At 44.6% G+C, this 27,408-nt stretch overlaps 2 protein-coding genes across 2 annotated transcripts in view; one reads left to right on the top strand and one right to left on the bottom strand.

Moving 5' to 3' along the window:
* Nucleotides 1–27,408, top strand: part of KCNMB2 (potassium calcium-activated channel subfamily M regulatory beta subunit 2) — a 775,451-nt gene that overhangs the window by 177,024 nt on the left and 571,019 nt on the right. The window lies entirely within an intron of this gene.
* On the bottom strand, nt 26,293–26,653 carry LOC138493255 (cytochrome c oxidase assembly protein COX14-like). The gene has a single exon (XM_069620385.1). It carries the CDS (start codon nt 26,627–26,629, stop codon nt 26,453–26,455), a length of 177 nt encoding a protein of 58 aa, XP_069476486.1. The 5' UTR covers nt 26,630–26,653; the 3' UTR covers nt 26,293–26,452.

Below are 27,408 nucleotides of genomic sequence, written 5' to 3'. Positions count from 1 at the left end.
ATGTCTTCTGGAATCCATTGGACCCAGTTAACAATATTCCAGTTCTAGGTCTCACTTTTCTTTGGCTGAGTGCCTGTACATTCTAACAAAATGGAGGCAGTCCATTCTCACTCATTCACTAGGCCTTATGTCGAAATCACTGTTTTGTACTGCCTTTTTTATTTCAATCGAACTCCTCACTTAGCCAGCATCACCCACACAATGTGGTCTAGCATGGCCTCTCCATCTCTATCGCTCTGGAACTGTCTTTTTACCCCACATAGCACTCAGCATCCAGCAGTGTTATCACCTCTTTGCCTTTTACTCTGGTTTCATCTGCCTTAGCACCATTTAAGTGGCAGTTTAGTGTTTCAGCTCCCCTCTGGCTGGCTGCCCCTAAAGAGCAGTTCTTTGTATCCATTCTTATTTAAGCAACCCAATGGTGCCACAGACTGTGTCCTCTGGCCCTACCTGTAGGCAGTGGGAGTCCCAGTCGAATTAAAATGGGCCCCCACAAGCATGACAAATGTTTAGCCGGGCCCTGTGAGGAGTACTAAGACTGCTCTTGGTTATTCCACTGTGCCTGACTGCCAGCATGGAGGGATGAGGGTGTGTGTGTTGTGGCTGATCCGAAGAGATTGGGAAAGTGTCGGAACAGGATAAGTCAAGGCCTGCTCTCCGCTTGTCTGTCATCTGAGTGCTAAATCTGCCTCTGGCACTCAGGTTGCTCAGAAGGCGGGCTGCATTTGTGCACATAAGCAAGCAGTTTCATGCGGCTTGAGTGCTATCTGTCCCTCACCCTTGCTACTTCCTACCACAATGGCCCCAACCTGGGCTCCCTCACTGCCTGCTGCAACGCAATCATTCAACACGCGTAATGAAGGCTTGATAATATGAAAACTAAATCTGCCTTTCATGCTGAGATGCTGATTCTGACAGCTAGAGTTCATTTTCTTGGTTGATTATGTTAATCAACAATGAAAACGGACGCCATCTAACAGACTGTCGTAGCAGGAAAAAAAGCATGTTTTGGTTTTCACTTTCTGCTGTAATCAGTCCTTTTTCTTGGTCCCAGCGAAGCAGGTAGCTGCCCAGTGCACAATTGCCTCAGGGGGTGCAATTGCTGACCCTTGTGCGTGCTCAAAATGCTCTGGGGGCGCAACTGCCTTCGGACAGGGGGGATTGCTCTGGGGCAACCTGGGCAGGTCGCGGCCGCAGGTGCTTGTGCTGCCTCTTACGTACTCACGTTACGTTCTTTGAAAGTGCACTATTGCAATGAATTCACCTATTTTCAGGAGGGTACGGGCGCTTTTGTGCAACCTGGCGAAAATTGCCTTAACTGACACAAAACTCGAACAACGTTTCATGGGTAAAACGCTCGTCGTGTTGTAATGACAGCCTTCTGAATTCGAAAAGCCGAAATGTAAATTTTTGCTTACGTGAGTTTGTGATGACGAATACTTTGGATGTTCACAACAGAACCCCTGCGCTTCTTTAATTGAAATGCAATTAATTATTTACAAGAAAGGGCCACACCTAGAAACAGGGAGCCACCAGCAATGCTTTTATTGCTTATTTAGGACCCCTTTCGATCAGTCTAAAACGATGAACTGTTTTTGTTTCTACCAATATTTCAAATGTGTATTTCTTTCTAAACAGAAGAGATCTCAGGCTGCACTATGTGATGCGTGAGTTAGTCGGACAATCCTGGTTTCTGCTTTGCATTTCGGGAATTGTAGTCCTGTGTTTTTACATGGAAAGCGCCACATCGCATAGATTAAAATCAGGACGGCATGAGCTTGCCGCGCGGACGTGGGACACCTGCAATGCTCTGGTAAGCCAGTAACCAGGAGTATAGTACAGGGCATGGGGCGTTCATGGCCCCCAGGATTAAAAGATGGTCTCGGGTGCGTGTTTCCATGCTGAGGGTTTTCTCTAAAAGATAATGCTAATATGATGTTTAATTATACTGTCTTAAAAGCCATAGGTATTGGAGATGGCAACTGCAGCAGAATATAGTTGCCTTCGGCCAGTATAAACAATCCCACCCAAAAACAAGCGTTGGCAATGCCATTAGTAAGGCTTTTGTGTAGTCATGGAAAGGCAGTTGCCGGGCACTGCCATAGTGGTATTAACTGGCCATCGATGGTAGCAGCTGTCAAATGGTGCAAGTACCTGGGCATATAATCACAGTGCCTGCCAAAAGCCTAATACTCAAACACACAAGCCAAATCTGTTAGCTTTGCCAATGCTTGTTTGCGACTAAACCACAGTGAAGCACACACATAGTGCTTATAAATCGAGTAGGTGGAGGTGGAGGCAGACCTGGTTAAGACATTTTTATTACACCAGTAGCACATCTCCAACTCCAAGTAAGTCATTAACTCTCACAAGTCTGCTCTAAAAAAACTGGCAGGCACTGTGAATGCAAGGTTTGGTGGCAAGGCTTGATAGTTAGCTTAAAGAGATCCCAGGGGTGTGCGCTTTGGGCAGAGAAGGGCAGGAGTGGGTGGAAATGGCCCTTGGGATTTGCAGACCCTAGACAGTCAATGTGTGGGTACATGGCCTTTGGATTTTGGGACTTGTAGTTTAGTAGTTCCAATTTGAATTTTAGGAAACCTCAAGTCCCAGAATTCAGAACAAAAATAGGGCTGGATGGCCTCCACGTGCGTGGCTACAGGAAACTTGAGAACTCTGATTATAGACAAGGCTTTTCGATGATGGTGTTATGATGGGATGTTGAGCGTGCATATGGATGTCTAAGTAACTAAACACCCTGTCACAGAATGCCTGCCCATCAGTCAGTGCCACAAAATCCACGTTAATCAGTTACTATACCACAACATTCCTAACACCAAATTCTGTGCCACAGAAGGCTTGCCCATTATCCACTAGGGCACATCATGCCCGCCCAATGGTTACTGTAGTCTAAAGGCATACTCTGCCAGGGAATGAATCAGCAGACAGAGCACCCCAGAAAGTGTGACTACCATGTGCCATACAATCCCTGACTCTCAGTTACTAACATGCCATATATAACCATGGAGTGTAGTTTGGGTGCCGAGCGAAGGGTGCCGAGCGAAGAGTTGGGGGGGCGCATTCTAGTGTTTCGGCCTGCGCACCACATGCACTAGAAACTGCCCTGGCTGTGATCTTGCTTGTGTCACCCACATTGAGTGACTGGGGGTGGGAATGGTGATATTACCCTCCAAGCCAGGCAGGCCCTGTCAGTAACAGTGCGACCTTGGCCCTTATGGGCCCTCACTGCCCTCATGCCCGGCCATGGCCAGGCGGCTGTTACCAGCAGGACTGGCTCATCCCGCCTGGGGATTTTCCCTCGGCAATGATAACAATAAGTACATCTAACAGATGCAGTTTAACGCAGCTTGTTTTATTAGTTCTGCATTAAATTGAGAAAACAAGCGATGGCGACTTCTTCTATCTTTGCTTTAGATTTCCTGAATTCGCCTGCAATTACGACTTGTTTTCCTCAGAAATTCAAAAAGTATTCCTGCATTTTTCCACCCATGATATTACCGATTTGGACTCCCTCTACTTTGGGTGTCCTTCTTTGGCAAGAGGGAAGTTGTGTGTAAAATACACCCACTTGTATTAAGTTAAGTTGGTGAGAATGGCAACTACCTCATCGCTACCAAGCGGCCCCATGACATGTGTGGTCCCGGCTCAGTGTCAGAGGGCCACATCTGGCTGGCTCCCAAGGCAATGCCTAACAGAGTCAACATTTCGTGCAATGAGTCACAAATCAGGGGCCTGTCTTCTTAAAAAAACAGAGCCCTGTGCCGTCACCTCCAAGGACATCTGAGATCCACGAATACCAAACAGCTCACCTTTCCAAAATGTTATCTGAAAACAAAGGGAAGTCCAGCCTTCTCTTTCCACAGCCTTTGACTACAAAGAACTGCACTCACTATCCTCTGTAATTCGGCCACTCCGCTTTTACTGCAGGTCTTGTTTTCTTCCAGATCCCGGTGCTGCAGCGATGAGAAGGCCCCAGGCGAATGGGTGCTATACACATCAACTATATCATAACATTACATAACATAACAGTTGAACTAGTCCTTGCTTTTCGGCCAACACCTGGGTGCATTCTTGAACCTGTGTTCCCCATGACAGTGTTGGTCCGTGCGATGCTATGTTAAAGATTCTTATACCGTGCACTGCTGCCACCTGCGTGGTCTCCTGGGGCGCTATCCTATGCCTCAGCGTGCAAAGTACTGTTGGCTTTAAAGTCAGGGACTGGGTGAAGGTGTCACACATAACCTGGAGGCGCTTGGCGGGTATTCCACTCCAGCAGCAAGGCAAACTGCAAGTGTGCCGTGCACATTAAGGCGGGAAGACCACAGGACACCTCTCACACGCACCACTGAACGGCCATTATCAGAAAGGCTTGTTTTTATGCCAACCTGCTGGGCCGTGCGCTCTAGGCCGCACATTGCATCATAAATGCTGACAGTTGACGGGCGACGCGCTTTGAACCGCTGCACATTTCCATTTTATGGAGACCGCGTCCCGCTGCCCTCAGCGGGAGCTCTTATCTGGATGGGCAGCGGCTCTGAATAAGTGATGCACGGACTGCATAACTCCATGGGTGCCGTGACATGATAAGGTTACTGCGGCTCTATATTTATCAAGAGCGGTTGAAGCGATCGGGGACTGCGCTGCGTGGACGGGCAAGCCGCGCCGGTTGCCAATAGTTACATAATTCATTCCATGTTTATATACAGTGACCTGTCGCGTGTGATTCTATAGTGTCCTTTAAAGAGTAAAACGATTTCTGTACACCGGCATACATTGGGACTAACAATGCCATCCCAGCCTGTGCTGGCACTGGTAAATACAGGAAAAGGCCACCATCAGTATGGCTGGTCCAACAGGCCAAAGTGGGCCAATATTTGCTGTGCATTGTGGACCCGTTTGATGAGAATGCACTGTGCAGCTGTTATGATATCTTCAGGTTGTCCTGTCCCTGCTGGCCCATTTAGGAATGCTGTGAGAATGTTGGTGCTAGGAGTGATTGGCAGCTCAGTAGAATGTTGGTGGCTGTGTGTGAGTGTTCCAGAGGATGGCTGGTGGGTGGGCTGATCCATGTCTCTCTGTCCATGAATGTAGCAAAGAGTAACAGGAACTCAGCAATGTAAATAGTATGAATGCTGTGAGAATGTTGGTGCTAGGAGTGATTGGCAGCTCAGTAGAATGTTGGTGGCCGTTACTGTGTGTGAGTGTTCCAGAGGATGGCTGGTGGGTGGCCTGATCCATGTCTCTCTGACCATGAATATAGCGAAGAGTAACAGGAACTCAGCAATGTAAATAGTATGAATTCTGTGAGAATGTTGGTGCTAGCAGTGATTGGCAGCTCAGTAGAATGTTGGTGGCCGTTACTGTGTGTGAGTGTTCCAGAGGATGGCTGGTGGGTGGCCTGATCCATGTCTCTCTGTCCATGAATATAGCGAAGAGTTACAGGAACCCTGCAATGTAACTATTATGAATGCTGTGAGAATGTTGCTGCTTGGAGTGATTGGCAGCTCAGTAGAATGTCAGTGGCTGTTACTGTGTGTGAGTGTTCCCGAGAAGCTGGGTGTGTGAGAGGATGGCTGGTGAGTGGTCTGATCCATGTCTCTCTGTCCATGAATATCGCGAAGAGTAACAGCAACCCTGCAATGTAAATAGTATGAATGCTGTGAGAATGTTGGTGCTAGGAGTGATTGGCAGCTCAGTAGAATGTTGGTGGCTGTGTGTGAGTGTTCCAGAGGATGGCTGGTGGGTGGGCTGATCCATGTCTCTCTGTCCATGAATATAGCGAAGAGTTACAGGAACCCTGCAATGTAAATATTATGAATGCTGTGAGAATGTTGGTGCTAGGAGTGATTGGCAGCTCAGTAGAATATCGGTGGCTGTTACTGTGTGTGAGTGTTCCCGAGAAGCTGGGTGTGCGAGAGGTTGGCTGGGGGGTGGTCTGATCCATGTCTCTCTGTCCATGAATATCGCACAGAGTAACAGGAACCCTGCAATGCAAATTTGTAAATAAAGCTTACCTGGTTTCCTACATCAAGTGGCTCACAGCTGGTCTGTGCTTGGACTCCACCCCTGCACACCAGATCTCAAGAGCAGCTTCTTTTTATGATGAGCTGCGGGTTGTAATCTGCCCTCCTTTCTGTTTCCTCCATGAGTATGATGTGTTTCTGAGTCCTGGTGCCATAGAGAGTGAATCGAATAAGTGAGGTAGCAGTTACCCAGGGCGAGGGTAGTGTCTGGTTCATATCCAATAGCATCTTGTGCCCTGCCAATTCTTGCACCTTATCTAAAGTAACTAGTACATTAGTACCATTATTGTAACACCATTTTACTGTCCCAATGTTCTTTAAAATGCATCCCTTGCCGTAATTGTTCCCAAAATGTATGCTCTGTGATTCGGGTACTTCACAAATAGTTTGTGAGGAAGTCACAAAGTGCAATTTGCAAATGTGTACTACTTTTATCAAGCTGTGCACATTTGTAGTCCCTGTACGCCCATGTGGTAAGTTGCTAACACGTTTTATTGACACTGATATAAAGAGCAGTAATTCACATTTCTTGATTATAGAAACACAGAATTGTGTCAGCTTTGTGTTATGTAGAAAGGGGCGTGTGTGACATGGATGCTTGAGAACAAAACATTGTGTTGTTTGCTTTTATTATCACTGACAATATGTCCCCCCAGGGGTGGACTCGTCAACCCACCAAATGGGCAATATGAAGTCAGGTTTTCTGAGCAGTCATGAATGCAAATAGTCCTGATTGAAATTCATGACATGCGCATTTTATGCACAGTTTGCGTATTAATTCTAGATTTGCTGAAAACCTAACAGGGTCCCTGCGTGCAGCACCATTTCTGATTAGGCCTCCCCTTGGGTAGAAGAAACTGATATGTTGCTGGTAGTTTCCGTCTTCCTAAAATGACTTACAAATTAATTCAGAAGGAGAATCATGATCGTTAAGGTCAGCAGAAAATATGTCTGCATGGTTTTGTAAAAATCCATTCTTTACTCACACTACAGCTTCCTACACTATGTCGGCCCATATTCAATTTATTTTTAAGCAGTGCTCAATGAATTGACCTCAGAAGAATGAAGGGTTTAGTTGGCCCTAGTGGGACTCAAACCGGTGCCCTGCCGCCTGAACAGATGCCTGAAGCGAGCGCTTAACTTGGTGAACTATTTAGCCCACTATGCAAGATTTAGCAGGGATTCACCAGATGGCAGATATTTCCTCCCTGGAAATGTTGAGGCAGAGGCAGTCTGCACGTTTATCCCAGGGTCTTGCTGAAAAGGGGACTCAAGAAATCCAAGAACATCACTTCTTATGATAGGTTATTTATAAGGCACTTAACACCCAGAGGTTTCCAAGTGCGGACCCGGGGATTGAACCTGGGTTGCTCTGTGTCATCTTGCTTCCAAGGCGAGCACGGCGCCCCTGCGCTATCCTCCCAAGAGACGCATGGACTAATCCATGGAATGCATCCGCAATTTGAGTAAATCGAGTGAAAGTCCCCAGCGCAGACTGAATGAGGAACCATCACATCACTGAGAAGTTGACTCAAGCACAAAACAAATGGAATTCCTGCATCCAGGTCCCAAAGGTTTCTTTTTTATTTTTATTTGTAATTTATTTTGTTATTGTTATGGTTGATATTCAACCTTTCAACAACATTAAAAGGAAACATTTATAATACAATAGTAAAAAAGATAATACACCACATTTTACAACCTTGCAATTTAAAACTAAAGATTTTACACAATTCCTCAGCACATCTAGGTTTCTTTAGATGCCCTATGCGATGGGTGCCACTTGGAGCGAGTGGATAACCCTGGCCTCAGGTTCACCCACTTCTCCCTAGAATAGAACTGTCACTTTGGGGCTGAAGGGCCCGCCTACCCTGTTCTTTGGGAGTAACGGATGCTTACATTGTTGGATAAGAGTCCCTTCCAGCGCCTCAGTACTGTGAGCTGACTTTACTGACTTGAAGCGCTATAAAAGCAACACATGTGTCATAGCTTTATGTGGTACATCCATGTTACCAACGCAGCTCCCGAACACAGGATCTCTGAGCTGTGTTGCGGCTACACCCTCAAGAAATATATGTTCCCAGTTTTTGAGTATGCCCCCTCTCTTTCTTAGACCCAAATTTGAAACACAAACTTGAATGTGTCCACAGATCCACAGCAGCCTGCCCGACCGTTTTGTCTCCAAGTACGTTCACCTTTTACACAGAGCATTCTAGACCGGGCCACATCTGGTTTTATGTGATCTTACCGATCACAAAAACAGAGTGGTACATAATAGAGTGGACAAAACATAGAAACACATTGATTTATTTTTTGTTTTCTTTATTTGGAGCAGTTCATCCAAACCCCTTTTTTTCACCCTTTTCAAGCCACCGCAATCCCATCCCGACCCATTTTAACCCCTTACCCCACTACCCTTTATATATTTATTTAAACTTTTTGGTGTTTTTCTGTGTTTATGTCCACTCTGAAATGTACCACTCTGTTTTGTTTCTGATAAAATGACTGGACACCCTGCATCTGCCCTCCTGGCTTGGCAGCTTCAGATTACTTTTTTGTGGTTTGCCCCATGGAAAAAGGTAAACTGTTTGGATACCCTGAAGGTGTCTTGGTATGCGCTTTGAGGTCATACCAATGATATATAAGGCGCTATATAAATGCCAAGTAACATAACATAACATAACATGAGACTGTCCGGACAAGCTTCAGCTCTCCTCTATGGTGGGGCCTTACATACTATAAAATGTATTTATTTATTTACTTATTTATTTAATGAAAATTACAGAGAAGCAATGCATGGGTGAGAGAATCTGGATATAAGACCAGATGATCATGGGGAGGTAGAAACATGAACCAGGGACAAGGACAGCAGAGCATGATATAGGAGCGCGATAGAGGAGGAATTGCTAGGTTTTAGTTTGGAGGGGTGAGAGATAAGTGCTGTGGGGTGGCGTAGAATGCTATTCACGTGGATTTTCAGCAAAGAGCAAAGCTGGGAGGTTTGATTTAAATAGAGACAGAGCAGTGCAGAAAGGGAGAGGAAGAGCATAGCACAGTAAGGGAGAGGGGATAGTAAGAGAGCAGAAACAAGAAGGAGTGCAAGGGGCACCATAGGCGTCAATGAGGTGAACTGCGGATGATTGTAGGGAGTGAGGGGGAGAATAGGGAGTGTGATGGACCAATTCATAGGGTGGGGCAAGTCAGTGTATAGTTTTGAAGATGATGAGAATAAGTTTATACTTTGACCTCTGTCTCATAGACAAACAGCCCAAGTGACTACGGGCTGGGGAGCTGGAGGTGAAGCAGAGAACCTTAAGAGTGTACGGACAGCAAAGTTAAGGACTTTGTCGAGAGGTGGGAAATCATATTTGGGAAGGCCATAGAGTAGACTGTCACAGTACTCAGATCGAGAGAGTACTAAGGAGGAGATTAGGTGGTTAGCAGTATTGAAGGGAACATGTCTTATTTTTCTGATGTTGAGGAGATTAAGTCTGGCTGCAGTGGCACATTTGGGTTGCGGATTTAACAAGGGGGGTCCTGGGAGTCTCTCTGCCAGACATTAGTCCTGGTTACGAGAGACTTACCCAGAGTCTTTAGCTCACCATCTTTTCACAGAGAAGAAATATCCCAAACATATCAGTCTTTGTCCTGCCCTGGGGCAGTCCAGCACCGAAATGCGAGGCAATTCTCCTCTGAACAAGAGTACCAACAGAAACCCCAGACACGTGTTTCGGTCTGGTTGGACCTCATCAGTAGGGTGGATCTGTGCCTCTCTAAGAATAGTGAGCAAGGGGTCCACGTCTGGATTCCCCTAGTAACTTAGGGTGAGACCCAAAGTTACTTAAATATGCAGATTTAACAAGGGGGGTCCTGGGAGTCTCTCTGCCAGACATTAGTCCTGGTTACGAGAGACTTACCCAGAGTCTTTAGCTCACCATCTTTTCACAGAGAAGAAATATCCCAAACATATCAGTCTTTGTCCTGCCCTGGGGCAGTCCAGCACCGAAATGCGAGGCAATTCTCCTCTGAACAAGAGTACCAACAGAAACCCCAGACACGTGTTTCGGTCTGGTTGGACCTCATCAGTAGGGTGGATCTGTGCCTCTCTAAGAATAGTGAGCAAGGGGTCCACGTCTGGATTCCCCTAGTAACTTAGGGTGAGACCCAAAGTTACTTAAATATGCAGATTTAACAAGGGGGGTCCTGGGAGTCTCTCTGCCAGACATTAGTCCTGGTTACGAGAGACTTACCCAGAGTCTTTAGCTCACCATCTTTTCACAGAGAAGAAATATCCCAAACATATCAGTCTTTGTCCTGCCCTGGGGCAGTCCAGCACCGAAATGCGAGGCAATTCTCCTCTGAACAAGAGTACCAACAGAAACCCCAGACACGTGTTTCGGTCTGGTTGGACCTCATCAGTAGGGTGGATCTGTGCCTCTCTAAGAATAGTGAGCAAGGGGTCCACGTCTGGATTCCCCTAGTAACTTAGGGTGAGATCCAAAGTTACTTAAATATGCAGATTTAACAAGGGGGGTCCTGGGAGTCTCTCTGCCAGACATTAGTCCTGGTTACGAGAGACTTACCCAGAGTCTTTAGCTCACCATCTTTTCACAGAGAAGAAATATCCCAAACATATCAGTCTTTGTCCTGCCCTGGGGCAGTCCAGCACCGAAATGCGAGGCAATTCTCCTCTGAACAAGAGTACCAACAGAAACCCCAGACACGTGTTTCGGTCTGGTTGGACCTCATCAGTAGGGTGGATCTGTGCCTCTCTAAGAATAGTGAGCAAGGGGTCCACGTCTGGATTCCCCTAGTAACTTAGGGTGAGACCCAAAGTTACTTAAATATGCAGATTTAACAAGGGGGGTCCTGGGAGTCTCTCTGCCAGACATTAGTCCTGGTGACGAGAGACTTACCCAGAGTCTTTAGCTCACCATCTTTTCACAGAGAAGAAATATCCCAAACATATCAGTCTTTGTCCTGCCCTGGGGCAGTCCAGCACCGAAATGCGAGGCAATTCTCCTCTGAACAAGAGTACCAACAGAAACCCCAGACACGTGTTTCGGTCTGGTTGGACCTCATCAGTAGGGTGGATCTGTGCCTCTCTAAGAATAGTGAGCAAGGGGTCCACGTCTGGATTCCCCTAGTAACTTAGGGTGAGACCCAAAGTTACTTAAATATGCAGATTTAACAAGGGGGGTCCTGGGAGTCTCTCTGCCAGACATTAGTCCTGGTTACGAGAGACTTACCCAGAGTCTTTAGCTCACCATCTTTTCACAGAGAAGAAATATCCCAAACATATCAGTCTTTGTCCTGCCCTGGGGCAGTCCAGCACCGAAATGCGAGGCAATTCTCCTCTGAACAAGAGTACCAACAGAAACCCCAGACACGTGTGCAAGGAAGGTAGTCAGCAGAGAAGAATAGAAGAAGGGGAGAGGAAGAGATAGCCTCTTAGGATGGGAAGCAGAGAAATTCAATCTTAGTGGAGTAGAGCATGAGTGGGTCAGATGCCATCCAGTATTTGATGGTGGCAAGACAGACATGTTTGACCATACTACATCAGATAAGGAGGAAAAGGAGAAGAAGTTCTGAGTGTCATCAGCAAAATATTGATAAAAGAAGGTATAGGAGGGGATCAAGGTGCCAAGAGCAGAGGTATAGACAGTGAAGAGAAGTGGAACCTGGACTGACCCTTGAGGAACACCAACAGTAAGGGGATGGGTGAGGAGGTAAGGCTGTTCCAGGACACCTGGACCTGTTTGGGGGTGTGATATGAAGCAAACCTAGTGAGGGCCTTGTCCCAGATGCCTGGAATAGAAAGTGTTGAGAGAAGGTCAGAATGGTTGACAGTATCCAAGGCAGCAGAAAGGATGAGAAGAATAAGAATGGATAAACGGTCACCATGATGAGAAGAACAGTGGTAGTTGCTGACATTGAGGAGAGCTGACTCAGTAGAGTACATAGGTTGGAAGCCTGATTGAAGAGGATATTGGAGGTTGTGTGCAACCAGGATCTCAGTGAGTCGGTTGACAACTACACCCTCAAGGTTTTTGGAAAAGTGAGGTAGAATAGAGACAGAATGAAAGGTGGCAGAACAGTTAGGATCTAGACCACTTTTCTTAAGGACAGGCATGGCAGTAGCTGACTTGGAGGATGATGGAAAACTCACACTTTCAAGAGTGGAGTTGAAAAGCAAAGTACGATATGGAGCAACACTGGAGCTATGGCTTTCACTATGTGTGAAGATAGAGGGTCAATGGGGCACATGAAGGGTTAGCCCTTAGGAGAAGGTCAAGAATCTCATTGGGTTAGGGGTGGCAAAGAAAGACATTGTCGCAAGATCGGAGAGCAGAGGTGGTGGAGATAATTTAGCAGGTGGGAAGGTACTTTGAAAGGGTATTTTGAATGGTGGAAATATTTTAAGCAATGTAGGGAGCTAGATCGTTAGCAGAAAAAAGTAAAGGCGATGGAGGAGAGTTTAGGAGGTGAGAGAATTGAGTTAAGAGAATTTTGGAGGTGCCTAGGTTGCAGAGGATTGAAACAAAATGAGAGATAGAAGGAAGTCATGTTTGTCAAAGTTAAAGTTAGCGAAGGCTTTATCAGTGCATGGAGCAGTGAATTTTGCATTGGAGGAGAGAGTGGTGTAGGTCAGAGAGGTATGTAGGGAATTTGGAGGAGGGAAACTTGTGCGTAGTAATGGAAGTGGTAGATAGAGACAGAGGGGTGGATGTAGGAGTGGAGATTGAGGCACAGATGATGGAAAGATGAGAGGGAGAAGGAGCAGAGGAGATATTAGAGGCAGAGAGTTGAGAAGAGATGAGATTAGGGTCAAGGGAGTGACCATTTGAAAGGATGGGCAGAGAGTGGACAGAAGAGAGTTAGTGGCTAAGTAGAAGAGAGCTAAAGTTAGTGGATAGAGGAGTGGAGATGAATGGGAGGTTAACGTCACCAGTGACAATGAGGTGATCATGAGGAGGAAGGGAGACAATCAGTTGGGAGACGTGGTCAATAAATTGACCAGCGGGACCAGGTGCCTGATAGATAGATAGATAGATAGATAGATAGATAGATAGAGGAGTAGGAGAGATAGTGTGTTTGGAAGGTGCGAACAGTCCTACACCACCAGACCACCCAGTTGCGCTAGGAGAGTGGGTGAAGGTGAAGGCAGGGTCTTGAAGGGCAGCAAGTGTTGCAGAGCCTGAGGGAGAAATCCAGGTTTTGGAAAGAGTAATAAAAACAAGAGAGGGAGAATGGGAAAGAAGAAAGTCAGAGGTAATGGAAGTCTTATTACAGACAGATTGTGCATTCCAAAGAGCAATTCCTGGGTACTATCTCTTCAAAGTTCTGTACCAAAAAGTGGCAGGACTCACCAGAATAAACTGGATACTGACTTACTCTTAAGTAGGGCTCTTAGTGACACTTCGGCGGATAAGAGCATTAAGACACTGATCGATGAGATTTCTGTGAACCCCATATGTACAGATGACATAGCAAAAATAGCCACAGATAAAACTACTTGTAAGGCCACAATAAGAATCAAGCTATCAAAGTTTCAGTTCTGTATATGTGATCTCTAGGCACGTCACGGACAATGAAATTCACGTCATGTGTTTGACCGAAACATGGCTCAAGGATTCAAGGGGACCAAAAATAGACCTGGCCATACCGCCAGGATATGACTCTTTCTGTGAACACGGCAATGTGGGGGGGGGGGCATTTTGACTAAGAAAGAGCTTCGCTTTTTTTAATCCCCCACGTTTTGTGAGAGATTTGTGAGGGTTGTGAAATAATCCATCTCAAGATCACTCTTAGCAATAGCATTTGTGTGAATTTTATTTTGCTGTATCGCCCCCCACACCCCCCCACTCCACTGAGGAGATGCCTGGATTTAATGAGGAAATAATATGCCCTCTGGAATTATTCAATGAACCAAACTGCTCAACTATAGTATTAGGTGATTTTAATCGATTGCATGGAGACGCCTCAGATAAGGAAGCGCTACATTTGAAGCAATATCTAAATAATATCACTATTATAGTACATAATAAAGAGCCCACCCATGTAAACGGAAATATCTTAGATTGTGTAGCCTCCTGGAATTTCAATATAGAGGCTATAAATACCAAATCCTGTATCATAGATTTGAATCTTCAGCTACCTGAGAAACCAGTACAAAAAAATCAGTTTCGCTAAAAGAGTTGTCCGTAGGAATCTGAACAAGTAAAATCAGAGGACCTAGGCAATTGTATAAAGTCACTCAAGGACTCAACCATGGATTTGGATACCCCATCGGCTATAGCGGCTTCCTATGGAAGGCATGTTGTCACATTGTTAGACCAAGTTGCTCCTATGAAGTCAAACATTGTAAGAGATGGCTTCAAACTCCATAATTGATTCACACCTGTGCTAACTAACCTTAAATAGGAAAAAAGACAGGCAGAGCGTGTTTGGGATAAAAACAATACTGAACACATAAGGCAACATGGAACTTGCTGGAGAAAATCTACAAATTGAAACTCTATGAAACGACAAAGAGTTTCTTTAATGAGCACATTGAAAATGCTGATAACAACCTAAGGCACTCTTTGACATTTTAAAAAAGTTTGGAAAACCCAATGTGCAGCCTGTCTTTTGCTCCCACTAATGAAGATTGTGTTATAGTTCAGGAGGCTTTTGCTGAAAATGTCAATCCGGCCCGCACAAAAATTACTAACAACTTATGTGTGGACATGCAGCATGAGATATTGGAGGTTAGGGAAAGTGATGTACAATCAAACTTCTGGTTTAAATCTGTTACTATGCAACCAACATGGTAGGACATTGTCCTCAGCAGACGTCACTCCAATGTGCCCTGAGGATGGGCAGGACAGAAGCCTGTCTCTGCCTTGGAGCACTCTTACTGCACTTCAATGGCTTAGGGCTTTGGAAAAATCGACTCTCCCAAACAAGGTCCAACTGAATTCTTCCTTACGAGCTTGAAGGTTCAAAAGTGAATGAAAGAAGGAGTGGAAGATCTAGAGAAGATCACAAGTGATTGGATAAAAGCAAGCCTACTTTAAGATGTCCAATCCCTGTCCTTGTGACAAGTGGCCCTTGCCTTCTGATCTCATCCCCAGATGACCTTGTTCTACAGGAAATGGAGAGTACAGGAAGGCGAGAAAAGGAAACAGAATAATAAGATGGAAGAATCATTCCTTAAGCCTACCTTTGCTACCTTGCTGTCCTATCTCCACTCCTTTCCCAGCCTGCAGCGTCAAACAATCTCTAGTGTGCAGTCCCTTATATTGAGGCAGGCCTTTGTTATGGAATTGGCTCTTTGAAACCGGGCCCTGAGGTCACCTCCACCTGGAAGATCCCAGGTCTGTCAAGAGACAAGTTGCCTTTCCTCTCTGAGAGTCAACAGAGGCATGCATCTTTTTGTCCCATTCACTGAAATGCACACAGACATGTGCCTGAAATCAACATAGCCTCCTATAGATGTCTGAGCTCACACGGATGTCACTGGTATGCTACAAATCAGATATCATTTTAATTATTATGCTAACTGCCAGCCACCATACCAGAAGAGGTATAGCTTATACTGCCACTAGGAGGGAATTTTATCATTCATTGCATCATAATTATGATGATTTTGGAACAGAGGTGCACACTTAAATGCAACTTCTTTCCTGCAGTGACTGCCACAGCAGCTGTCACACAGGGCACCTGTGACCTCTGCATGTGTTCTGTGCCACTGCAGTTCAGGGCACTGATGTAGCAGGGCACATGTGTACACTATGCTTTTGGCAGGAGTTTAATGAAAGGGGAGTCTGGTTCGCAGACCACCCATTGCCAGATGGATTACCTCAATCATTTAATTATCAATCAAAAATCAAAAAAGCTATGGCTTTCATACCCTCCCAAACCTTTGTTCTTCCGAAATAAATGTTCAACTTGTTGAACTTATTTCGTTTTTCAAAAGCTGTGTTGATGTGTGCTTTCTGCAGCTCAGTGCTAAAATGCCCTTATTGATATACATTTTTGCTTAAAAATGCATTTCACAAAACATACCATTACATATACACATTGTAAGCACAGATGAGTCACTGTTGCCTGTGAGTGTGTAGAAGAATGGGACTTACAAGGAGGGGTCATGTTCGGGGCTACAAACATTTATTATATGAAAGAAGAAAACGCTATTACTCACTACTTCTAAGGGGCTTGCCCTACCTCAACCTAGGAAACTTTAGTGACCTATCAGAATAACCGTCCAAAATAATATGCTCTGTGTCCTCTGTCAGAAACCTAGCAATCGAACCCTAACACTTAACCCAAAATTCTTTAATAAAGGTAAAGTTCCTTCACCAGGAGAATGACTCTCTTCTCCCGGTGTCTTCCTTCAGTCTTCTCGTAATAGTAATTCTTTAAGTGTCCCTACAAAACAGGGCCAGGGGAATGACTACCTTCCACTGGCCCCTTTATCAACGTCCTCCACTGTGATCCTTCAGCACTTTTCCAGAAAGCTTGTACCAGTCCCTTCAACTCTTTCCAGGAAGTAGCAAAGCACACAGCTTTATTTGGCCTCCCTTTCACGTCTGAATGATAAATATCTTTTCCAGCCTCAGTATCTCACTTGTAAACCATATGCAAGTCTACTTGTGGAGTGGTAATGGTTGGGCCACTGTGACCAGATGACCGCTGATGCCTTCTGCTGGAGCTTTGGTATTGCTTGGCAACTGCACCGAGACGGGTGACTCCTGTTGCACCCTAGTGGAGCAGTGGTATTGGCTTGGCCACTGCAACGAGTAAGATGACTCCCAATGCACTCGGCTGGAGCAGTGGTATTGGCTTGGCTGTTAAAACAGGCAAGGCATGAAAGTAGTGAATGCTGCGGATATCATTTTTAATAAACGTACACTGTGGGAAATGATTAGTGAGTGCAGATATTTACCACCATGCCTACACAACTCTGCACTACATTTAAAAGCACATGTGTTCTCCCTATGTAGCATGGTTGTGCCATTGCGCCAGAATGTGAGCACAGGTTCCCTGCAGGCCTGGTGGCTGACTATTATTATTATTATTGTCGTATTTATTGAGCGTGAACCTAGCTGCGAGAAGCAACAGAGCTCCCTACAGAGGTGTACAACAATACAGATATATAACAGAGCGCTTTACAGGGGTAACATATAATTAAATATTAAAATTATTTCTGAAATCTTCCAAGCAGTAGAACTGATAGAGATAAACATTTGAATGTATGTGCATTTTTGTAAAAATGTTCACATCTAAATTATAGTTGTATATAGGTGACATTGTTCCCTCAAAACATGTTCTGGCTCATTTTAAGATCTTTGTTCCATTCCTGGTGCATTTTGTAAACACGCTGTTCAAATGGAACTCAGTTCCTGAGGTGATTAGTCATGTTGTGGTCACACCACTGGTCAAGAAATCGGCTTAGGTCCTATGTATTCTGGAAATCTACGTCCTATTACTAACACCCACTTCTTAATAAAAATTGTGGATGAAATAGCTACATCCCAACTACAAAAACATCTTGAGGCTTCAGGTATTTTTCACCCAAATCAGTCAGGTTTTAGGAGCAATCATGGGTCGGAGCGTGCCCTCCTAGATCTCCAGACTAACATGTTGGATGAGCTAGAGAGAAGTGGATCAGGACTATTGATTTTATTGGATCTGTTGGCCGCTTTTGATTTGCATGACCACGAATGCCTTCTGAAATGATTAGCCACTATAGGAAACTGCTCCGTAGAGGCCTCAGATTGGATCTGCTCCTTCTTGGAAAACAGGCTGACCAAAGAATGTGGGGACGAAGTTAACTCACAATCAGAACTAATACACTGCGGTGTCCCTCAGGGAGCATGTTTGTCTTCTACACTGTTGAATTTATATATCAAGCCTCTTTGTGACCAGCTGACTGTTATGGTTTCCCAATTCACAAACTATGCTGATGACACTAGGTTCCTTCAGGAGCTGAGTGGGGATCACAGCAAAGACTCCATTAGGCTAGAACACATTTATGGACTAGTAAAAGCATCAATGTCAAAACATTGGGTGTGCTTGAACAGTAAAAAAAACTGAGCTAACAATTTTCAGCTCTTCACGAGTTAGAGCCAAACTCGGTCCTGAATATGCCAGAATGGCGATTGAAGGGAACTGCATGAAGGTTGTAAACAATATGAAGACCTTAGGAGTCCACTTGAAAGCATCACTCGGAGCAGAAACATGCGTGGATGGAATTGTTCGCAACTCCCAGCACCACCTTAGAGTGGTACGGCACATTAAAACTTTCTTATCATCAAAAAACTGCAAGACACTAGTTAGAGCCGTTGCCATGCCTCATCTGGATTACTGTGACAGGCTTCTGATTGGAGCCAATATGAACTGTATTAACAGACTCTAAGTGCTTCAGAATGAAGCAGTCTGCCATATTCCAAAAAAAAGATTATGCCTCAGGTGCTAGGAAGAATCTCGATTGGCTGGCGGTTAAGGAGAGAGTACGTTTCAAGGTGCTCTCCTTGGCCCACAAATGTATCTATGGCGATGCACCTCTGTACCTTAAAGACTGATTGAAACTGTATGAGCCCCCCTACATCCCTCCACTCATTTCGTACTTTAACAGCAAGCTTGGAATGCATTACCCTCTGAGTTTCGGTTGAAAAACACCTGGTAGCCTCCCAAAAGTGGTTAAAACGTTTCTCTTTGAATAACTATTTTATGCTCTCCTTCTGGAAAAATTATTCCTCTGATATAGCTTATATCCAGGTCTTGTCAACTTATTTCGAACATGGCTCCTCCTCTCAGTTGATGATTTTTTGTTGTCCTGTGTCACATTGGGCCTCATTCCGAGGCTGGCACTATCCATGGAGTAAAGAGCACCATGGTAAGCAACCATGGAGCTATTTACTCCATGGAAATCCGGCATGGTGAATGGAGTAATTACCGGTCCATTCCAAGGTTGGAGGGACCGGTAATTCCCCATTCACCATACCGGTTCCCCATCCCCATTCCTGCCCTCATAGGGCTCAATGGGAATGGGGAAGGAGTAAATTACGGCACGGTAAATTACGGTGCCGTAATTTACTCCAAGGTCCCTTTGCGGGTCGGATTTTTAACGCCTGCTAAAAGCAGGCGTTAAATACCAACCCGCAAAAGGGAACTCGGAATATGGTGGTAAGTGTTAACGGTCACCGTTGCCATTAACGGTGACCGTTAACCCTTACCGCCAGCCTCGGAATGAGGCCCAATTGTCTTTGTGTCTGGGTGCGCCCTGATGCATGTGGGCTTTCGGTGCATTACAAATAAATAAATAAAACAAATATGCCAATGAAACGTCATGCAATTGTAATTGAGCCAGATAGTTTCTGTAGTTACTTATTAAGTATGGGCCCACCAGGTGGAAGTTCCCATTATACCTGATTTCCCCCTGAAGTGTAAGGAGTGTGGGGACCAGGAAAATAAGCACTCCTACAGGAGGCATACTCTCGGAATTGGTTGGCATTTCAAGTATGATTTGGACCAGTGCTATGCGGACGATACCCAGCTCATTTTCAGGCTACCCTCGGCCTCCTCCTCTCCTTCCCTCATCTCCGACTGTCTGTCTGCTATCCAGGAATGGTGTGCCGCCAATGACCTCTGCCTTAACGCCAGTAAGACTGAGATTCTACTCATCGGCACACCCACTCCCTCCTTCCCTGCAGCTCTCTGGCCGGCCTCCCTTGGCCCCCTTCCCGCCCCTACCTGCAAGGCTAAAAACCTCGGGGTCATCTTCGACTCCACACTCTCCTTCTCTCCTCATATATCTGACGTCTCTAAGAAGTCACACTACCAGCTGCACCTCCTCAGAGGTATTCTTCCCTTCCTCTCCTTCCCCCAGAAGCTCACTGTCTCCCGAGCCCTGGTTCTCTCTAGGCTGGACTACTGTAACAGCCTCTATCTTAATCTGCCTGCCTCCACTCTCCGCCCTCTGCAACTTATCCAGAACAGAACTGCGAGACTTGTCCTTGGCCTCAAGCCCAGGGACCGTATCTCTCCAGGACTGAAATCTCTTCACTGGCTCCCAGTGGCTGCGAGGATTAAGTTCAAAACCCTCTGCATTGTCCACAAGGCCTTCTGGGGCCTGGGGCCTAAATACCTTCAACTCTCTCTTCCTAAATATCTTCCTTCACGAGCCCTTCGCTCATCCGTCTCCAACTCCCTCATGGTCAGCCGCTTCTCGAAGCAACGAGCTGGGGGTAGATCTCTCTCCGCAGCAGGGGCCTCCCTCTGGAACAGCCTTCCTGCCTCCCTGAAACTTGAGGAGAACCATCTCCGGTTCCGGAAGTACCTCAAAACCTTCCTCTTCGCTTCCGCCTTCTCTCTCCCTCTCCCCTGCTAAACCTGCCTAACTCCCCACTGAATTCTGCACTAAACCTGCATCTGGGCCACTCTCAGCGACCTCGGTCCAGGGCCCAGCCACTCTCCACTTGCACTGCCTCCCTGGCTCCCCCTGCACTGTGGGACTGTCACTGTATCCCTACAGCCCCCCTTCCCAGCACTTGCTCTGCACTGACCTCGCACTTGCCACCAGCGGGCCATTTTTATTTATTATTTATTATTTATTATTTTATTACGCTACTTACCTTGTACTGCACTTCCCCCCCACCTCCTCTCCTTGCACTTTCTCCTTTTCCCCTTACCTCTGCACTTGCGCGATCTGAATGACACCTGGCCTAGTAGGATCGTTTGTCTGTCTTCCCCTTGTTTCCCTCCCTCCCTGCCTCGTCGCGCCTTGAAACACTTGTGTATAGGCGCGTTACAAATACCATATCATATCATATCATATCATACCACCCTTACCCACATCTCTCAATATTCGGTAATGCCTTACTGTAGTAAATTGGGATATAGCCAAGCATAGGGACAGCTCAGGGTTAATGCTTTTTAGTCTTAATAAATATGTAGGTTTTCTCCTACAAGTTCCCAAGCAGAGCCAAATAAACCTTTTACAAACCTGACACTAAGAAGATCTCTTATTTTCCTGCTAAATTAATACTTTATCATAAAAAGGTGCATTTAATAGAGTCCGTAATATTGTTGAAACCTGTAATTAATAAACAAGATCGATGATTTGTTTTGGAATTGCTTTAGTGGCCTACACAAGAAGAAAAGGATGTGTGAGTAGGACTGTTTTGGACTCGCACATCTCTCCTGAGTCACGATGAGTGGCACAGAATCGGCAAACAAGAGTGGCCACATAAATGAAATGTGGCAGTGCCTGTAACTACCTGTGTGTACTATATCCCAAACCCCTCACCACAATTGTACATCTGAGGTTGTAGCAGTTCAACGCATTTTGTTTTCAAAAGGATGATTTGTCTGACACTGTAAGAATATAATAGCCTTTTCTTTTTCTTACCATTTTACTCCAGATAAAGATGTAACTCTGATTATGCTTTTTCATTCTAAAAATAAACTTTACTTTGATAACCTCAAGCCTATGTTTGCAACTTTCTTTCTTTCTTTCTTTCTTTCTTTCTTTCTTTCTTTCTTTCTTTCTTTCTTTCTTTCTTTCTTTCTCTCTCTCTCTTTCGTTCTTTCTTTCGTTCTTTCTTTCGTTCTTTCTTTCTTTCTTTCTTTCTTTCTTTCTTTCTTTCTTTCTTTCTTTCTTTCTTTCTTCTCTTTCTTTCTTTCCCCAGCATTTCAATTTACGAACATCCCTTGCAAAAAAAGACAACTTATAATACGTTTGCACGGTTGGAATGGTGATAACAGAGGAAGGGTACTGACTGATTTGGTGACCTAGCTGTTATTTTCTGCAAAAGTAGCATAATTGTCAAGTGGTATCTTTAAAGGGATAACTATGTTGGCATTTGTGAAAGATGAATGAACATCTGCACACATATTAATTGACAATATTTGCCAAATAGAGAGTTGTATCATTGCATTCTTGAAGTACATTGGGCCAAACTGGAGAGGCGACTACTTCTCCCCAGTCTCTTGCGGTTATGCCATCACATCATGTAGTAAATGGCCGGTATGTTAAGGTAGTCCCAATTGCTCATCAGCAGGTGTTGATGCACAGCAATAATCACAGGTTGCTGTGTGTGAGTGCTCAGAAACGGTGGGCATATGGGAATAGTTGTAGTCAGAGAATAGACCCATTAGGGTGTGAGTGTGATGCAGTAATTGTAGGCTGGTATTGGTGATCAGTGGCAGGCCTTCTGGGTGCACAGGAATACTCACCCTAGAGAGTTATCGCGGCAGTCGAGCAGCTATGCTCTGTACAAGCTTGAGCAACCTCAGCAGCACAAGTAAGTGCGGAGATTACAATGCTGTCCCTCAGACGGAGGGTGTCAAGACAAGGTGCGTGCAATCCACAAACAGCTTGCCTCATGCCGTGTCCACAGCCAAAAGTGATGGATATTCCTGAAGTGGCAGTTCAGCTTCCAAGTGATAGAGCTGCTTCATCGGGTAAGTGCAGCGGTGAGCTTATTTGCAGGTTATGCATAGAACTCAACTCCACCACTTGGAAGCTTCAGAGCGCCTGGGGGCAAGTGGGGCGGAAAGAGGGAAATGGTGGAAGACAAGCGATGAGAGATCAAGGAGAAACGCGGTCCAAGAGTTGCCTGTGGCAAAGAAGATCTTTCGAACGTCTCTGAACTTCATTGTTTCAAGGCAGAGTTGAAGAGATGTGTTTATCTTATTTACTTCTGAATTTTATAATTTGCTAAACCACTGAGGTGCCACTTCAATGCACCGAGAGAAACGGGTATTCTGGTATAATACAGAGGCGACTTATATACAAGGATTTGAAAGCATTGGATAAAGGTATAAGTGCAGGTAGTCTTCTAAGTGACACTCATTATCTGAGATCTGTGCTGACAGGTGGCTTACAGAGTGTGGGTAATGCTTTTGCTAAGGCCCCTGGGTTACATAAATTCTAGTGCTTACAGCTTATTTGTATTACAATAAACATAAAGCAAGTGGATGCAGGAACAAGTCAGGTAAATCTGAGATTATCAGCTAAGGGCTAAATAAGGCTGTGGAGTGAAAGTGGTGGATATGAGAAATATGTGTGATATAGTCAAGTATAGAAGTCATTGGGGGCAAAGGAAGGTTATTTGGTTAACGTAGAGGGCCATATATGAGTCAGATCATTTGCCCGTGGAGGCAGATTTTTATATTCTCTTTGAACAACTTGAGGGAATACTCTGTTATTAGGTTTCTAGGGAGATTTTTCCAGAATTGCAGCCCTGATATTGTGAGGGGTCTCCCTCCTTCCCTGCGTCAGTCTTTTGAACTTGGGTGTAGTTAGGTTATTAACCTGTGATTATCTTAGTTGTTACATATTTGTGAATATAAAATTTCGGGTATTTCGACAAAATGTTATGGAGGAATCAGAAAGTAACGCAGTTGACTCTGTTATTCTCTGAGCAGCAGGAGCCAGGTGAGTTTGTTTTTTCTTTAGTCCAAGATTGAGACTATTACAATAGTTTAAGAAAGAGAGGACAATAACTCTGATCACGTCAATGTTCTTTGCCATTTCCTAGTTGAAGACACACCTCCTACGGGTGTGAAACTGGAAGAGTGATATTTGCATAGGGCCTCTAGAGTGGTTGTAGTGAAAGTTTGATGTTTAATATGATGCCTAGATTCTTTACCTCCTCTAAACACGTTGATGCTGTACCCATGCGGGGCTGACATTTCAATGGCGGTGGTGCCGGGTTGGTATTCCAAAGAGTCTATTCTCTGCCTGAGAGGTATTTTGGCAAAGAATATTATCTATGGCCCAATACTGTGTCTGGCGGAGTCAGGCAATGGTGTGTGCATGTGCCATTACTATTCAATCTCTATGTCAGCACACTCTCACAAGAGATAAAAAAATCAACAAAGTGCACGCCTACAATAGCAGGCAAAAATAAATGTCTCCTTTCCTATGCAGATGATGCTGTTTTATTGGCTTGCGTTCCGAAGGCCCTTCAGAAAATCATTATTGGTTATGTCAGATACATGGACTTGAGAGATCTGTCCCTGAGTACTGCCAAATACAAGCTGATGTGTGTGGGCAAGTCTCCTTTCAATCTGCCTTGTATCTTTGCATCTGGGTGGAAACTAGAGTAGGTTCCTAAATTCACCTATTTTAGGATAATTTTCAAAAGAGCACTGAACTGGCATGATCAAGCTAGCAGTTCAGCGATTAAGCTCTCCCAAACAAACAGTGCCATTATTAACTTCTATAGGGAGCTGGCCAACTTTTGACTCTGTATTTCGCATCTACCAGGCCAGGTTGATCGCAACTACTGCATACATATGACACATGAAATCATCAATGATCTTTGGGTTTCTGACATAGGAATGACAATTCCCTTGTTAAACCAATTGAAGAAGGAATGTGATTCCCTTAGTTTCCCCAATTTGTTTACTTCTACCTCAAATATAAGAAAAAGGGATTTAACCATGGTCCAACTAAGCCATATGTAACAGAGAAGGTCCAAGCACCACGGAGCAGAGACAAGGAAGCACTCAGTTTCCCATGACTTTGCCTACGGTTGTCATGATGCAATAGCTAATTATGTACATTGGCTCTTGAGCCTGCGCAAGAGAAGTGTGTTCTTTAGACTTAGGGCCAATCACTTACTGACTCCCTTAGCGCTGATCCATCGAGAAGACAGTAACGGTCACTACCTGAGTCCTCTATTCACATGTAACAACAAATCTTTGGGCAATCTCATGCATTTCTTATTCTTTTGTACGCGTTCATATAACCTCAGGGTAAGATTCCTAATTCCATTCTTAAAACGGAACAAATGAAGAACAATCGCTGTTTATTCATTTATTGAAGGTGCACTATTATTGAAGGAAGAATGTCGCAAGAAGAACAATTTAGTTTATACATTCTTTGTATAGGTTTTTATTGTTATAATCACTGTGTATAACTACTTTAATCGATGTGTATTGTATTTTTATATGATGAAATTTGGTCATTTTTAGGCTGATTGTTTTTAAAGGGCACAGGACTAATACAACCTGAGAAGCACCCACACATAATAGGGGAGATGTTGAGAAGAGTTCCATGAGGCCTGCTAGTAGTTAAATGTAAATATTACAAAGCTATTAGGATACGTTGAAACCCACAGGAACACCCCACTTTAAGGGGGAAATTGGTGAATTCAGTTGAAGTCGCCAATGTTAACCCTCAGTGTGTAACCATCAAGGTAGCTCATGATCAACTCCATCTGTCCCCATTTGAACTTCTGATCTTTGTATTAATGTCTGGTGGCTGATCTTATCATTGGAGCTGATAGATCAAGTAGCACTAGGGCTGTGCTGTAAACTGCTTTCAGAATGTCCCCTTTCAGGAAAAGGAGGCTTGTTTCCATACTCCTGTATGAGTGAAAACCAGATTGGTTTTCATGAAGTAGAAGGTTATACTCACTGTGGAGCAGAAGTTGAGGGGCATAGTTCTTTTCCAGGATTTCAGCAATTAAAGCAATGTTAGATATGGGTCTGTAGTTTTGGGTATCTCTGAGTAAGCACTCAACATTTTCAGGAGGGGTGTTATGGTGACAGTCTTAAGGGACGTCAGGATATTGTCTGATGTTAGTGATGCGTTACAAAATATTGAAAGTGCTCCCACAAGATAATTATATTTTTCTTGATCATGGTATCTGGGCATTGGCCAGATTGATCAGCCGCGACATTTAGTTACTTGGTGATAAAATCAGCACTTCGGTTGTGATGGAGCTTAATTCTATTAACGTAGCTGGTGGCTCTGTTTTATGGTGGTTGCCCTGTCTGAGCATTCTGGTGCTCAATGCTGGTTTGAAATGTGTCAATTGCATCCTGAAAGTCCATAGTAAGAGAAGTGGCAAGTTCCTCCAAGGTTTTGGGTTGATGATTCGTTTTTTGCGGGTGGGTTAACTCAGTGTGAATTGTGAAAACGTCCTAAGGCTTTCATTGTGCAGAAAAGATATGGTGTTGATAGTATCCTGTTTTCATTCTTACCATGGTTCTATGGTAGCCCCTATAAAGAATTCTGCATGCAATTTTGTCATTAGGTAACTTTGATCTTCTTTATGTGTAATCCTAGATGATGAGCTGTGCTTTCAAGGGAGGACACATTTGGTGCAATGTCTAGTGAATTAGGGACGTTTCTGTTACATTTTTTTATTTTAATTTTGTTTGTCAGAAGTAACTTGCTTTAATTTGCACAGCTGCAACTTCAAGAAAGTATAATCTTCATAACTCAATCCTTAATTTTGCTCAACTTTAACAGAGCAAACTGGCTGCACGTATTGGGAAGGGCAGCGGTTGTTCTAAGTGGGCCTTGGATACATGAGGGCCAGGAGCAAAATCCATTCAGCCGGCAGGACACATTGGGGCTCTTGGTAGGACCCAGTAACACGCAGGGCTGATCGCAGGAGCCACGTCTAGTCCTTCAGCACTTCACTGATTTGGTTCTCGGCCGCCTGCTTGATCATATCTCTGCGCTGGAAGTAACGGTATGCTCGTACGCTGCACAGGTACCCACCATAGAGGGTCAGTAGCATCATTGAGCCAGAGAAGGCCTTGTAGCCAATGTCTGCCAGGCACTTGGACGTAGGCATTACTGCTCCCTGATGCTGCCTGGAAACTGGAAATCTGTTCCATTTTTCTGTTTAGATGGAGGGGTTGCTCCCGGTATTATTGTCCTTTTTGGGCAGTGTGACATTTTCTTCAACATTTTGTTTGTTGACTTTGTTCTTTATCTAATATAGATATGGTGTTTTTGGTTGTCCTTTTTGGTTAGATTACTTACGTAATGGTTGTGGACCTTCATTATAGTGATTTACAAAGTGGTGAGTTCTGATGATGGAATTATCTACTTTTGTAACAAGGGTTTTGGCTGGCATGATTCCCATAGGTTGCGGGAAGCCCACCTTAGCTCACTGTACCTATCCTTCTGCAGCGCTCCTAACGTTCCACAGGCTATATATAGCATTGACATATGTTTACATGTCCTCCAAAGAAAAAATAATTGGCCTGTTTTGATTACCCTTTGGCTCTTGACTTACTTACTAGTGACCATTCCTAACACATCAACACGATTGAAGATTTGTACGATCCTTATGTCCTATTGCTGTTATGTTTTCATTATATCACCATATGCATTGTCTATCGTGATAGGGGAGGTGACCCTATTAGGGTGTATCGTTGCAGCAAGTGGCAGGGAACATACCATTTTCTATAGGGACATTTCTGCTGATACGCTGTACGTGGCTTTTGCTCTGTTAGTAAGCACAGGGGAACCAGGGCCAGCAAGTTTTGCATTGTGTGAAAAACACCAGAGTGGCACCTGGAGAAGACAGTTGGAGGCAGATCCTTCAGGTGAATTGTTGCTCAATGG

The sequence above is a fragment of the Ambystoma mexicanum genome, chromosome 10, assembly GCF_040938575.1.
Source record: "Ambystoma mexicanum isolate Mex_15411 chromosome 10, UKY_AmexF1_1, whole genome shotgun sequence".
In the NCBI taxonomy this organism is placed as follows: Eukaryota; Metazoa; Chordata; class Amphibia; order Caudata; family Ambystomatidae; genus Ambystoma; species Ambystoma mexicanum.
This window is presented reverse-complemented; position numbering and strand designations above follow the sequence as displayed.